Source organism: Mus caroli, unplaced genomic scaffold (genome assembly GCF_978045245.1).
Source record: "Mus caroli unplaced genomic scaffold, Mus_caroli_1 scaffold_2, whole genome shotgun sequence".
Classification (NCBI taxonomy): domain Eukaryota; kingdom Metazoa; phylum Chordata; class Mammalia; order Rodentia; family Muridae; genus Mus; species Mus caroli.
The window spans coordinates 111019100-111034268 of record NW_028227257.1 but is presented as its reverse complement, the minus strand read 5'-3'; the positions used below and the strand labels follow the sequence as shown (position 1 = coordinate 111034268).

Sequence of the window (15169 nt, the reverse complement as noted above, 5' to 3'; positions counted from 1 at the left end):
GGCTTTGCTCCAGGAGACAATTGAGATGTCCTGTTGGGGATACACTACTGGCATCTAATAGACATTTCCTGCAGTGCATAGAACAGTCTAGAATTCTCAAGTCTTGGTGTCACTGATGCCAGAGTTGGCAACATTAAGATGCAGCTAATTTCCAGGAGACAGAAAACAAAACAAAACACAAAAAAAAAAACAAAAAAACCATGGTGAAGGACAAAGAGGTAAAGGATGGGGCTGGAGAGATGGCTCAGTGGTTAAGAGCACTGATTGCTCTTCTGAAGGTTCTGAGTTCAAATCCCAGCAACCATATGATGGCTCACAACCATCTGTAATGAGATCTGATGCCCTGTTCTAGGATGTCTGAAGACAGCTACAGTGTACTTACATCTTACATATAATAATAAATAAATATTTAAAAAAAAAAAGAGGTGAAGAATGCAAAGAATCAAATCCAGACTAGAAAATTCTAGGACAACTAGCAGGACTTCCTCCTCTTCCTCCCCCTCCCTTCCCTTCCCCCACCCCACCCCCTTCTTCTGAGTTTTGTTTATTTATGTGTAGGGTGTTTGACTGAAATTAAAAAAAAAAAAAAAAACTTCCACAGTAAAAAGAAAAAAAAAAGCAGCCATAAAGAGTAACGTTTCAAAATGTAACCTATCAGCCAGGTGTGGTAGCTTTTAATCCCAGTACTCAGGAGGCAGCGGCAGGTGGATTTCTATGAACTTGGGACAGCAGAGCTACATAGTGAGACCTCGTCTCAAGGGAAAAAGAAAAGGAAAAGGAAAAAAAATATAGCTACATACACTTCAAGTCAATAAATTTTTATAAACTTTCATTCCTAATGCAAGGCATAAATTAAGGACGGTAGTATATTTATAACCCCAGCCCTTTGGAAGACTCGGAGTTCAAGGTCACAGTAAGATTGAGGCCAGTCTGGGATGCGTGAGACGTACCCTTGCTGTTGGACTGTGGATTGGAATCCTGACCCCGCCTTTAGATTCCATGTGGAACAAGGGTGCTTATTACACTGCTGTACGGTGATTGCCTGCCGGGTAGCTGGTGAATACCAGCTCCTTCTCTGAAGAGATTCGAACTCTTGTGGTCCCCATACACACCCACACTGGCACTTCTCTAAACGTTTTTCAAAGATGTTTAACGTGGAATGCACGTGTGTCTTCGAGGGTGTATATGCACGTGTATATGCCCACTAGGCCGGAAGCACCACACCCCCTGGTGCTGGATTTACAGGCAGTTGTGAACTGTCTGAAACGGATGCTGGGAGCAGAGGGTGCCGCTGTTCCAGCCCCACAGCAGCTGAGAGCACTAAGGAGAAAGTGTGAAGGTTCCTAACTTCCTCATCTGGGAGAATCTAATACATAAAAGCAAATACAATTTAACAGAGGAGTCATTGCAAACCCCCTTAAATATGTGAGGTTTGCTTAAGGCTTTTGTGTGCGTGCACTGAAGAGCTCCTGGCACGTCTCATACCAGGAACAGGGATCTTGACTATGGATCTCTCTCCTTCCCTCACCAAGCCCTTGCACTGAGAGAAAAATCTGCATCTCAAAGGTCGATTAAGGTCTGGTGAGATCGCTCAGTAGACACAGGCACTTTTGCCAAGCCTAAGGACCTGAGTTCAATCTCCAGAACCCACATGGAGAGAACTCACCTCCGAATACTCATGTGCACGCGTGCGCGAGCGTGTGTGTGTGTGTGTGTGTGTGTGTGTGTGTGTGTGTGTGTGTGTGTAGTCCCTCCCCTTCCCTCTCTTATTGTGGCTGCTCATCATCCTCATATCCTACCATGTTTCCTCCCGACCCCCGCCATCACCAACCCCTGGAAGATCCAATGCAGTTGTGCTAGCTGCACCTGCCTTGGCTGGAGGATGCTCCCATGGAAATGCTCCAGACTCTCAGCTGCCTTTCACTCTCTCAAAGTAGCATTCCTTTCTAAATTTGGCATGAAGCGCCATTTTTACACATTTGTAGATAAAGGAAAAGGACACAGTCCACGCGCTGGTGATACAAAGCCCTGGAGCTCTTTGTAAAAGATGGACCTTTCTCCTGGTAGTGGCCAGGCTGAATCGGAAGACAAACTGAGACCTAGAACAGCCCCTAGGCCCTTTGAAGTTTTAGTTCCTTTATTTGGAGACGACTATTTCACCTGTCCTGTTGTCCTAATAGCTGGAATTATAATGATCAGAATTCACAAAATGCGACAATATGCCATATATCACCATTGTGTGGTAAAGAACCTATTGCTTGCTTCACAAAATACCAAGGCCTTACCATCTCTAAAATTGCCAGTGTCCAGTCACTTAGATGCATAACATCCAAAGTAAAATGAAACAGCATGGCATTCCTTATCGTCCTGGATTACAGGGGTGGACCACCACACCTGGTTTATTCGGGGCTGGGGATCCAATCCAGGTCATGCTACCTGACAGCCACTCAACCAACCGAGTCGCAGCCCCAGCCCAAACTTCTGTGTCTTATACAGGGTCTCATTGAATAACCCTGGCCAACCTAGAACTTGCTGTATAGACACGGTAGCAGGCCCAGAACTCATAAAGCCCTGATTGTTTCTGCCTCCCGTTACACCCAGTGCCTACCGGTTTTATATAAACCTCTCTGCTTTTTTCATAGTACACAATGCGGCAGTTTCTGTTTTGACTGTTATTATTTACACATTGTGCAGAGAATACTATGATTTATATGTCTTATTTTGTGGCAATCCACTACAAACTGATCTAAGTAACTGCCATTATACAGAAATACATTTTCAAAATATAACTATTTTCCAAAGTATTTTCTGGAACATACAGAGTCCACAAAAAGAGAAAAAACTAAGAAATTTTACCTCAAAACTTGACCAAAGCAATTAAATATAAAAACTATAGATTTTGAACAAAAATAGATGCTGTGCTCAATGATTCAATAAGCTTAGGGAATTCTGTTAATGTTTTAAAGTTTCTTACTTCAAAAAACCTGACATGCTAAGACAGGACAAACAGGATGCCTTGTTAAAAGAGAACTGCCATCAGACCATCACCCCTAATCCACAAAAGAATCTGCCAAGAGCTCTCAACAAGAGGCGTATTGTAGGCATTTCTGTCCATCAGCAAACCTAGCAAGTTGATTAAGATGCCAAAGGTGAAAGCAAGCACTGGGCAAAGACGAAAGCAGACTCACAGCAGTTTCTCTCGTCAGAGCCATCGGGGCAGTCACTGACATGGTCACACCTGTACTCGATCGGAACACACTGTCCATTGGAGCACGTCAGCTGCTGACTTGAGCATGTGGTCCCAGCTGCAAAGAACAGAGAACTTTGTTTACAGTTATTACCAAACATAGACTAGCTATTGATGTTTACCAAATATGAATAATGATACTGGAGGGGAAGACAAAAACAAGTGTCTATTGGATGTATACTTCACAGGGACATATGCAAATGTAAAGGTATTTTGTACTGTAGTTATTAACATGTGTTGAGCACAACAGAAATTTAAAAGGTGTATAACAGAGGGTGAATAAGATATGGGTGTCAACCAAAGACTGGCAAGTACAGGGGTAGAGAAATAATTCAGTGGCTAAGAGCACTTGGCTCTGTCAAAAAATCCAGGAGTCAACTTCCAGCACCCACATGATGGCCCACGACCACCCATGACTCCTGTTCCCCAGGATCCAATACCCTCTTCTGGCCTCCTTGGGCTTCTGCATGCACACCGTGCACATAAACTCATGCAGGTAAACACACATACACATAAGTGAATAAATACCTTTAGAAAAGGAAAAGGCAGCAGTGGCTCCCAGCACACAGGAAATACAGTCCTGGTGTCACAGGAAGGAGTAATAGGCATGACTGTACAGTCAGAACATGGAAGGGCAAGGTAGAGGCAAGAGGATCAGAGTTCCAGACCAGCCTCAGTGTCTTTGCAGGGAATGGGAAATAAGGGTGTGAGGTGAGAAGGAGAGCAAAGGCAACTTCCTCTCACATAGGAGGAGAATAGACAGGGACAGTTCACACACTCGGCTGTGGGCGAGCATCTAGCTGACACAACTGGACAAAAGACAATGAACACCTAGATAGCATGCATAAAGACAGAAGGCTATGACTGGGAACAGCAAGCTTTCTGCCCCAAGAACAATTTAAGGACCAGGAAGAAAGGCATGGGAGCATCATTGCTATCTCCATGAGGCAACTGGAAACCAAATCATGGCTCGAAAAGGGGTATTTAATTTGGCTATTGTCATTTCAGTTTTTAGACAGTATTTCACTCTGTCACCCTGGCGGGCCTGGAAAGCATTATGTAGCCCAATGGCCTCAAGCTCACAACAGTCCTCACACCTCTGCTTAAGGTATGTGCAGGCACACGGTCTAACTGGATCTCGGCAGCAGTGTCTAGCAGCAGACAGCTCAGATGCCAAGCGCAGAATGAGAGGAGGGATGGAAGGGATTTCTGAGCCTAAGAAAGATTCTGGGACAAGTCAGGCAGGAACTGGTGAATTAGTGTGGCCAATGAAAGAGAGGGAAGAATCAATCAGGAATAACTTCCATGTTCCCAGGCAGGTTCCAGAGGGAACGTGGTTTCTTTTCGTGCTTGTGGATAACATATTTCCACAAACAGAAATCTATTTTAATATAAAATACAGGCAAAAAAAAAGATCTGGGACCTAAGCATAGCTTTGAGTCCTCATCAGCCCACAGAGCAAACAATAGCAGGACCATCCTGAGATGGGGCTCGCTCGTATTTTAATTTTATACTTCAAATTAAGGCCTGGCAAGCTAACCAGTTCCAAGCTTCAGGGTTCTAAGTCTGTTGTATAGCCACACTTTATATGACCCGGTCTCTAAACCAGATTACCAGGATGAGATTACCAGAATATCACTAGATAGTTTAAGTTCCAGAGCCTTGGTGACGAAGAATCAGCTCTCCGTGTGTTACCTGTATACAGCAGACTAACTGGAGATGGAAGAAGAAGAAGAAGAAGAGGAAGAGGAAGAGGAAGAGGAAGGAAGAAGGAGGCGGAGGAGGAGGACGACGACGACGAGGACGACGACGACGAGGACGACGACGAGGACGAGGAGGAGGGCAAGAGGGGGAGGAAGAGGAGGAGGAGGAAGAGGAGGAGGAAGAGGAGAAGGAAGAAGGGAAGGAAGAGGAGGAGGAGGAGGAGGAGGAGGAAGAAGAAGAAGAAGAAGAAGAAGAAGAAGAAGAAGAAGAAGAAGAAGAAGAAGAAGAAGAAGAAGAAGAAGAAGAAGAAGAAGAAACCCCTCCTCTAAATCCACTTACGGCAATTTTGCTGTTCATCTGCGCCGTCGGAACAATCCTTATCCTGGTCACACACCCAGGAGCTAGGGATGCAGGTGCCTTCAGCAGGACACAGGAAAAAGCCTGATCCGCAGGACCTGGGAGCTGAAACAAAACCATAAAGAGGGGAGGGGCTTAGGCAGGCCGACTGCTTGATACAGCAACAGCAGTGCTTGCTGGGCACAGTCGTTAGATCATCCCAGCGATGGCATCCAAACAGGTAATCTCAAAGAGAGACTTAAGTAAGCACACATGCACACTCATCTAACAGAAGTCGCAAAATCTAATCTATGTTAAAAAAAAAATTAACTAGTGTTTTTTTGCTACATTTCTAGCATCTAAGAGTAAAGTGTCACAGTTGATGAACAATAGGTGAAATTTGAAGAGAGAGAGAAACCAAGAATGAAATAATTCTTTCCACATTTACTTGTTTTAGGAATTTTGGTGAGTTCTGAGTCTTAATGTCTGCATCCCAAAAGTGAAAAAAATAAAAGAGCCATGTAATGCTAACTCTCATTGCCACAGGCACTATTGAGGTCATAGTCGTAGGGCACCGAAATGTCTGAAGACCTGGAGACTGTCTGTGTATGCCCGCGTCCTAGAATACCATTTGCACATTCTGCCCCCTCCCCACCCCCACCCCCATTTCTTAAACAGTAAAATCCCAGGAATCAGAGTAAATTAATATCATATGATCATGTCCTACAATATCATATGCCAAAATCATGGCTGAAAATAAAGTATCACCTGATCAATTAGGGACTAGTAGGAATGCACAACCTATCAGGCTCCGCCCCCAACCATGGAGTGGCATCTTGTGGTTCTGCAAGATCTATGGGTATATGTAAGTGTGAGAGGCCCCAGACTCATTTCTTTCCTTCATTCCCATTTCGAATGCACCACTGGAGCGTGACAGCTGCTCAGCTGCGCATGGAGTGGTCAAACACTCATGTTGTCTGCTGCCTTCCTGACTGGGATGATAACCCTCATCTGTTGACCTGTCAGAATGAAGGACTTCACAGCCTAGTGACTCATCACTGGTGATGAGTCAGAGCAAAGGACTAGAAGGTTAGAGTTGAGGTCAGTGGCTTGAGAGGAGCGGCCATGTCACCTGTAAGTGACTCAACTACCGAGACTGTTTTCTAATCTGGAATCTATGCAGAATATTCTGGCATTATTATAGCATTATTGCTGAGAGCTAGATGAAGAAATGTGTCAAAATGATTTAAAAGTCCATAGATAAGTAGATTTCAAGTTTAAAATATTATGTTGCTTTACCTAGATTTTTAATAGCATAAACTAGCCACTGTGACGTCCTTTGTGGTGATTCACAGGTTACTCTACATCTTTTTTTATATACAAAGAGGCTGTCCCTCTGTATAAACCTCAGCCTAGCCCTGGATCTGCTGCTAAAGCACAGCCCTTCTCTCATTACAGCTGAGACACGCAGAGCACACAGCCAAGCCTGGCTCCCAGTCACTTACGACAGCCAATTTCATCAGTGTCATCCAAACAGTCTCTAGTTCCATCACACCTCCAGGATGCAGGGATACAGTATCCATTGTCACAGCGAAAATTCCCACTGCCACATTCTGTAGTAACAGAGAAACAGACATCATTGTTTCAAAACTTAAGCTATTGAGAGACCATGTCTCAAACAACAACAACAAACTTTTAAGATATGTCATGACCAGAGATGAGGTGGACAGGGGAGACCATGATCAGAATGTGAGAAAAATATTCTCAATAAAAGAAAAACAAGGGCTGAAAAAACAAGGACTCAGTAGTTAAGAGCACAGACTGCTCTTCTGAAGGTCCTGAGTTCAAATCCCAGCAACCACATGGTGTCTAACAACCATCTGTAATGAGATCTGACGCCCTCTTCTGGTGCATCTGAAGACAGCTACAGTGCACTTAGATATAATAATAAATAAATCTTAAAAAAGAGAGAGAGAGAGAACTACTGTTCTCAAAGATAAAAGAAAAACAAGATATTGTATGAACAAAATACAAGTTAGGGATGAAATAAAAAAAAATATTCAACTATTTAGAAGCAAAAGAATGCAAATTATGTGTAAAATTGGTAAAGCAATTTCACGCTGATAACATAAAAGACATTTGTTTGGATGTCTGCAAGAAGGCTATTTTCATACCCAGTTGATTAGAGTACACCTTGACATGACCTGTCCAGGAAGCAATTTGACAGTGTGTACCTTGCTCCTTAAAAATGTTTACTCTGCCAGGCATGGTGGCACATGCCTTTAATCCCAGCACTCAGGAGAGAGATTTGGGACTTTCACATCTCCTTTTCCTAAGGAACTGATCAAAGAACAAATATTCATCAAGATTTGAAATGTTTTCATCACAACATTACTCATAATAAACTACAATGTTCCTATCCAATAACAAGAAAATCGGTACTTTTTTATATCTATGTTTTGATATGTTAAGAATCCATGAAAATATATATTTAAGACACAGAAGCAAAAATCCAACCAAAAAAAAAAAATCTAACTCTTAGGATTGTATGACATCTGTAATTTAATTTACATGTATTCTATAATAAATAGTTTTCACAGATTATTGTATTTTTGCTATATATTGCTAGTTGTTTTTGACTTGTGATTATTTTCTGTAGAGTTGTTTCTTTTATGTTGTACCACTTCTTCCACCAGACAATATTCATTTCCTCTCCTTGTTGTCAACATTTATCCCAGTAGATATTTATTAATCTTTCAATATGTTTACAATTTTTTATTTGTACTATGTGGTTTTTATAGAATATAATATGTTAATGTTTTCTTTTAGATGTACAATTTAATTAAAATGGGCAATAAAAACATGGATAAATTCACTAAAAAAAAAAAAAGACACAGAAGCAAACGTTAACCAGAAACATAGCTACCTCATTGTTTGCTTAGCTAAAATGTTTTAACCCCATTCCTTATTAACTCCCAACGGCTACTCATTATTAAACCATATATATATCAAGTTTCTAATTCAGGCCAACTTTGTCGCTCTTTTTAAAACTAGTGTGTATATTGTCAAGTCTGACAAAGATGGTTTTTGCAACCAGAGGGTACAAATCTGGCCCCAAACCCAAGTGGCAGAGAGATTGTAAAGGGGATCTGACTTAAGTTCATTTCATTTAAAAACAAAAGACAAAAACAAAAAACAAACAAACAAACAAAAACCATTCTGCATGACACTTAAAATGTGCAGGGACTAATATGTCAGTTAGAAATCCTGTAAGTTTCCCCAATATCTAGCTAGCCAGTGAGCTTCCCAAAAATGTTGTGCCAAATAGAATAAATTTTCAAAGAGGGCAGCCAACCTGAGCCCAGCTTGGAGAAAATTCAAATTTATTTCCCAAACCCAAGGAATAGGAGTACTTTTCAAAGTTGGGGGAAAAAAATCATTTTATTTTTCTTCTGTATTTAAGCAATCATGCTAAATGAGACAATTCAGGTTTCTGGCTATAATTAACCCCACCTTCGCTAAATATAGAGATCAATTACCTACTCCTAGAATAAATAAACAAGATGTTATCCTGACTTGTGTGAATGCAGGCATATCAACAGCAAGATATAAACAGAGTTAAGTGATCTATTCCCAGGGAATATAAGCTACTTTGTTCACGGAATGTTCAAATCTGATTGTCTGGTAGTGACACCCTGATTTATAATGTATGCTGCAAACGGTCAGAAGCTTCCCTTGGCTGAATGGTGGTACCGAGTGGTACAGGCGTACGGACACCCAAATACCTTCTACAGCCTAATGCATGGTAGTGGTTGGTGGTGCGGGTCTCTTATCAACTACCTTTAAAACACAACAACCTCCCTTGCAGAAATGCCCCTAAGGAATGTACAAATTCACTCTGGAATCCCAGAGCTCCCCATTGGATTTTGTTCTACGAAGCAGTATTTCCCTGGGAGATTAGGGGCTTTGGAGGTTCAGCTATTAGCACAACATATATGAAATCACCTTTATCAATCAGGTCTATTGTTAGTAATCCAACATAATACATTTGCAAGTTTAATGTACTTGTGTCTCTTAATAGTTAATCACTCCTGATTGAAAAATCATAGCCTCTGTAAAGGACAATCTCACCAGAGTTTTATATTGTCACAGAAAGAAAATTGCCTGTTTTTAAAAATGCACCTAATTAATACTAGAAATTGAGATTCTTTCAATGCCAAGCCAACTGAGGTTTGGTTTTGTTTAATTTTGCTAAAATACCAAGGTAAAAACACATACACAAAAAATACAAAACAGGCATAAAAATTATTTTGGAATACTTAAAAGTAAATTATTTAAAATCACACATAAACATCGAAACTGATAGGAAATCCTGCATTTAAACTACGGGTCATGATTTCCAGTTTATGTTCCAATTGTTCCATTATCTAAAGTAAAACCCAATTTACTCAGTTTATCATCACTTCCATGATAATTTATCAAATTCATCTTTTCAGTGGGAACTTATCCATGTCTGTTACAACTCTCAAATGACCATTGTTTGAAAATATCTCTCCAGGAAAAAAACAAACAGACACTTGATCATTGCTGTGTTCATCATTCTCAGCCAGAATCCTCCACTGGTATCAGAAGTTGTGTCATTCATTCTACTGTGAAGAGAATGTGTGTTGTTTTAAAGCCAGCTGCTTGTGGAAAGGTCTAGGTTAGGCCTTCATTACCATCTCGGGCACCCCCAACATCAATTGGTTCCTGTGTATTTTTTAGGTGTCTTGTATTAATGAAGCAACCTTAACTCACAAGCCCTGGAAAGGCCCCAAATTAATCCTTATAGCAACCTTGAGATGCATACCATGCTGGAAATTCAGGTACAGAGAGGTCCAATAACTTAGCATTCAGCAGCAAATAGTATAAAGAAATTGCTTAAACCTAACATCTCCACTCCAGTAAACAATCCACTGTCGTGCATTCTTGTCATGCACACCGAATTATTTCAAACTCAAAAGTGAACGTGGGGTTTTCATTTATTTTCTAAGCTTGCTATCTAGCATCATTGAGTCCGTGAATCAGAGTGGCCTGAAACCCACAGAACCCGTACGCAGACATGCACTTACTCTACTTGGAAACTAATATTGCGGTAAGATTTAGGGGAGCTTTGAAATTTTTGCAGCACTCAGAAGCAACTAAGGGAAATTCAAAAGGAATTTTGATACATCCTGGAAATGTAAAGCAAATATGGGCATAGATTTCACAACTAAGAGCCCAAAGGTATTAGCATAAGAAAAGACAAGTTTTCTTTAAAAGGCAGGATCCCAAGCTTCCAGGCCCCAGTGTTGGACTAAGGAAATGTTCAGGAGGAAAGAAGTCATTGTTTGTTTTCTAGGGAAAGCTACTGGATTGAGAAGGCCATTCCACTGTCATTTACAGTCTCTGGCAGGGTGCTGTGCATTGTGGGATAATGAAGGCATGTCAGGAAATCAGTAACAGAGCAATGAATGGGAATTTCTAATCTTAAATTTAGAGAAATGAACCCAGGTGTGGTGACAGATGCCTGTAATGCCAACCCAAAGGAGGCTGAGGCAGGAGGATCTCTTGGGTGAAAAGGCAAGACCAGGTCTCATGAAATCTGCACCATGCTTTCAAGGTTGGCCTAGGGCTGCAAAGTATCAGGTTAGCCTGGGCTGCTTAGCAAAGTTCTAAAGAAAGTGAAAAGGACACAAATGGAATAATTAGAAATGAAGACTATGAAGAAGTGGGTTTTCAGTTGTTTGTGAGTATATGGCTACATATATGTGTACATGAGTGTATATACAACATGTGCATGTAGGAATATACAAACATACAGATCTCCAGAGCTAGAGTAAAAGGAAATTGTGAGCTACCTTATGTTGGTTCTGGGGCCCAGAGTCAAGTCCTCTGCAAGAGCAGTGTGTATTCTAAACTGCTAAGCCATCTCTCCAGACCCTATGAAGAATTTCTTTTTGGAAGAGAAGGCAAGGCACCATTATACTAACCTTTCCTTCTTTTTTTTTCCCTAATTTTATGATGTGTATGTGTCAGAGTGAGTGTGTGCATGTGAGTGTGTATATGTGGGTGTGTTCATGAATGTGCGCTTGCGAGTGTGTGTATGACTGTATGCATGTGTGTATATAAGTGTGTGTGCATGTGTGCGTGTATATGTGTGTACGTGCAGGTGCCCGGGCACCTCTGGAATTTGAGTTGCAGGTGATTGTGTGCATCACGGGTCCTAGGAAGCAATACTCAAACTGAACCATCCAGTCAGCTCCTGATCCTAATTTTTTTAGGTTGCATTAAAATGGTTATTGTACATGATTATGCAGTAATTGCTTTCGTGGGCTCTGTTCCCAAGTATCTGACTTCTACAAATGCCTTCTTAACATACTCGGGCTCTGAAAAAGAAGCCCAAGAGTTTATAGACTAGATCAAGGATGCAAAAGAATTTCAGGCCCCATTTGGGGTTCTGTTGTGAAAAGCAAGCAACTAAAATGCTCCACAGAAAATGAGGAGGTGGCTTTGCTTCAGGTCCGTGAGGGAGCTCATTACTGTTTACCAGTCACCACTGGGCTGGGCAGGATCGTCCTCATGATTTGTTACCTCGGCTGTCATTGAAGCAGCACAAAGTTATAAACAGATAACCTTAAATCTCCAAAGGAGACTGACCTTTTATGTAGGTCAGTGGTGCAAATTATACTGAATCATCACTCATTATAAACATCAGAGATATGTCTCTCCGTGTCAAGGGATTTGAAATGAAGCACAGAAAAGGTGAGCAAAACTTATGAATGAATGAGGGAACTGCTCTGCGCTTGTTCTGAGTTCTGCGAAGGCAGAACAGTCACTGTGATTTATTTAGCTGCACACATTGAGAGCAGACACATGGACTTCCCCGGGGGAAAGTGTTCGGGAGGAAAAGCATGTGTTAAGCGGATCTGGGGGGAAAAGAAGAATTTGGGTCAGAAATTACTCCACTGTATTGACTTCAGACAATGCTCTATTGACTAGCATTTGCCGCTCTTCTAAGAGAATCCATGGAAGGGATACAGGTTAAAAGAATGGCTGTTGCGGGAGGCGAGGAGGATGAGACAGCTGATGGCTGAGTTCAATCCCCTTGGCAGGAGGGAACAGATTCCTAGAAGTTGTCTTCTAACCTGTAAGCATGTGCCATGACTCTTGTACATGCACACACACACACACACACACACACACACAATTTAAAATAGGAAATCTTTTAATTTTAACATGGAGATATGGCTCAGCAGTAAAAAGTACTTATTACTCCTGCAAAAAATTGGGGTTCAGTTCCCAGCATCCATACAGTGGCTTACAGCCATCAGTAACTCCAGTTCCAGGGGGTTCAATGCCTTCTTCTGACCTCCACTGGCACCAGGCATGCACATGATACACACATAAAATAAAAATAAATCTGAAAGCAAAAGAACATGTCAAATTCACTAAAGTCACAAAATAAAATTCCTGATTCCTATATGTAAACACTGTTTTAGTGTCTATAGAAGAAATGAGATAGGGCTCTTCTTCAGAGATTACAAACCATTGGGAACATGTTATTCACTACCTAAAGGGACTACTTTTCATTCGGTACATATACATAGCCACTGTCCCCACTGTGGGAATGATAGAGTCTTACTTTTAAAAAAAAGATGAATTTATTTTATTAATATGAGTACATTGTATCTGTCTTCAGACACATCAGAAGAGGACATCAGATTTGCAGGGAATTGAATTCAGGACCTTTGGAAGAGCAGTCAGTGCTCTTAACCACTGAGTCATCTCTCCAGCCCTGGATATATTCTTACTTAATAGAAGCCTCCGTGGCACTAACCAACCTCCCCACAGCCACAAAGAGAAAAATATCTGCCCAGTTCGGACTCTCAACAGATCCTAGCATGCATAAGGGCAGAGTGATAAGGCCTCCACCAAGGGGAACCTCTTACAGTGTGGTGGACAGAGAACAGGAGGGGTGTTGGAAGTGATGGCTCACATCTATGAGTCCAGCACTCAGAAGGCCAATCTAGGCTACATAGTGAGATTCTCTCTCAAGCAAATAGGGGGCGGGGGAGGGGGGTGGGCATCATCAAGTGAGTGGCAGAGTGGTCATGGTCACCTGTTCGGCACTATGTTAAAACTCTGAGAAGATAAGCCTAAACTAGTGCCCAACCATAGCCATGGAGACTCCTCAGACTCTCATGCAGAGCAGGGACCAGAGAGTAGGCTAATGAGATGTCCCCAGCAGGCTGTCAGCAGAGATAGGTCTTACCTTGTAACCCTCCAAAAGCCTCAGGCCAGATCCAGAACATTTGTTCGCATGGCAATTGTTAACAGATCCTACTGCAAGGGGTACAGATATCCTAGGGACCTTGCCCAGCATCCTTACAGAATTCAGCTGAAGGTCAGCTCAACTTCAAAATCCTAAATAGTTGTCCGAGTAATAGATAGGCTTCCCCATGATAAATGCCAGCAGAATGGGATGTAGCCTTTCTTTGCCAAGCAATGGGATGAGGAGACAAAGCCATCGTCTTTTTTATATCATATTTTCTCCTTTTCCATCTAACTACTAGTCAGTCACCAGCCTTGCTCTCCCTTTGGGGAGTTCTTGCATACACTGCTAGTTTTTCATTAAGCAACTCCCACCCTGCAATCAGCCTGTCTGTAAGCACTACAGAGCATTGTGAATTAAGCCACACTTCCCAAGGCTTTGGGAAAGAAAGAAGGCTATTGGCACTTGAGATGAGACAGTCACTCATCTTCCAGAATAGTCCTGAGCAACGCAAAAGTCACAGCACCCTGGCACCACAGCCCTGACCTGAGCAATGTTAGGAGTGCCCACTGTGCTGTCTCAACTTCAAAACCACCAGCTAGCAGGACCATCCCCCAGACGCCACCAACTCAATCTCTAAGGAGCTTGGCCACTCAAACTTCAAATGCCTTAACATGAAAGATCATCTAAGAAAGCCCCTAGAATAAATTCCTCCCCTTCCAAAAGATAATAAAATTTCTCAAACAGCAAGTGCACTCCTTCCCACCCATCAATAAGATCTGAGATTGGGAAATAGCACGCCGCAGCTGCTGGTACCAGTAACGTGAAATGAACTCCCCTGGGCGGGCGATAAAGAGTCTTAAGTTGCAGGGAGGCCTGTTTCACCCTGGAACTCTCCAGCGCGCATCCATGGGCTTTTCCGTTCTAGGGGAGGGAGAGGTCGGGCCAGGAAAGCAAAGGGCAGACATCAAAACTTCCGAAGGACTTCTTGAGTAATGTAAAGGAGCATTGCTGTGAACTGAAAAGCCATAAGCGCGCTGTCCTTAGTGTGAAGTCATCAGAAGCAGATAATTCTTCTCCCATTATCTCCTCCTCGCTCTCACAGAAAAATGTATCTAAGTTGGACATCCACTACAGCTCTAAAACATCCTCCCAGTCTGAACCAAACAAGCAGAAGTGGGTCTGGTGGATTCCCTGCTAGTCTTAAATTCCCTGCGACACTTTCTCCAACTGCTAAGCTGGAAGAGTTTGTAGAGGGACACACAGAACACTAAGCCTCAAACGTTCCTCTCCACTCTAAGAGGAGAACCCTCAAAGGATGCTGAAAAGAACACTGTCTAACAGGGAAATTTAAGATTGGCTGCTGGCTCCCGTAAATAAGGACCCAATGAATCAAACTACTTCAGAAAAGGGTAAAATACCCTTCAACGCTTGATGATTTAAATACTCGGCGGGTGGGGGGGGGGACCTATAAATCACCCATTCACACACAGACTCAAGCTGTCTTCTGACCCGAATCGTTTAAAGGGTTTCTATCGGCTTCCTAAATATAGCAATATTATTAGAAAATAGTTAGAAGGACTCAAACA

General features: G+C 42.2%; 1 protein-coding gene across 1 annotated transcript in view; it reads right to left on the bottom strand.

Moving 5' to 3' along the window:
- The window catches only part of Lrp2 (LDL receptor related protein 2), a 164372-nt gene that overhangs the window by 123575 nt on the left and 25628 nt on the right, over window positions 1-15169 (bottom strand). Inside the window, exons 2-4 of the mRNA XM_021184968.2 lie at window positions 6793-6900; window positions 5291-5413; window positions 3189-3305 (exon numbers count right to left, since the gene is read on the bottom strand). Of these exons, the coding sequence (XP_021040627.1) occupies window positions 3189-3305; window positions 5291-5413; window positions 6793-6900 (348 nt within the window). The remainder of the gene's footprint in view (window positions 1-3188; window positions 3306-5290; window positions 5414-6792; window positions 6901-15169) is intronic.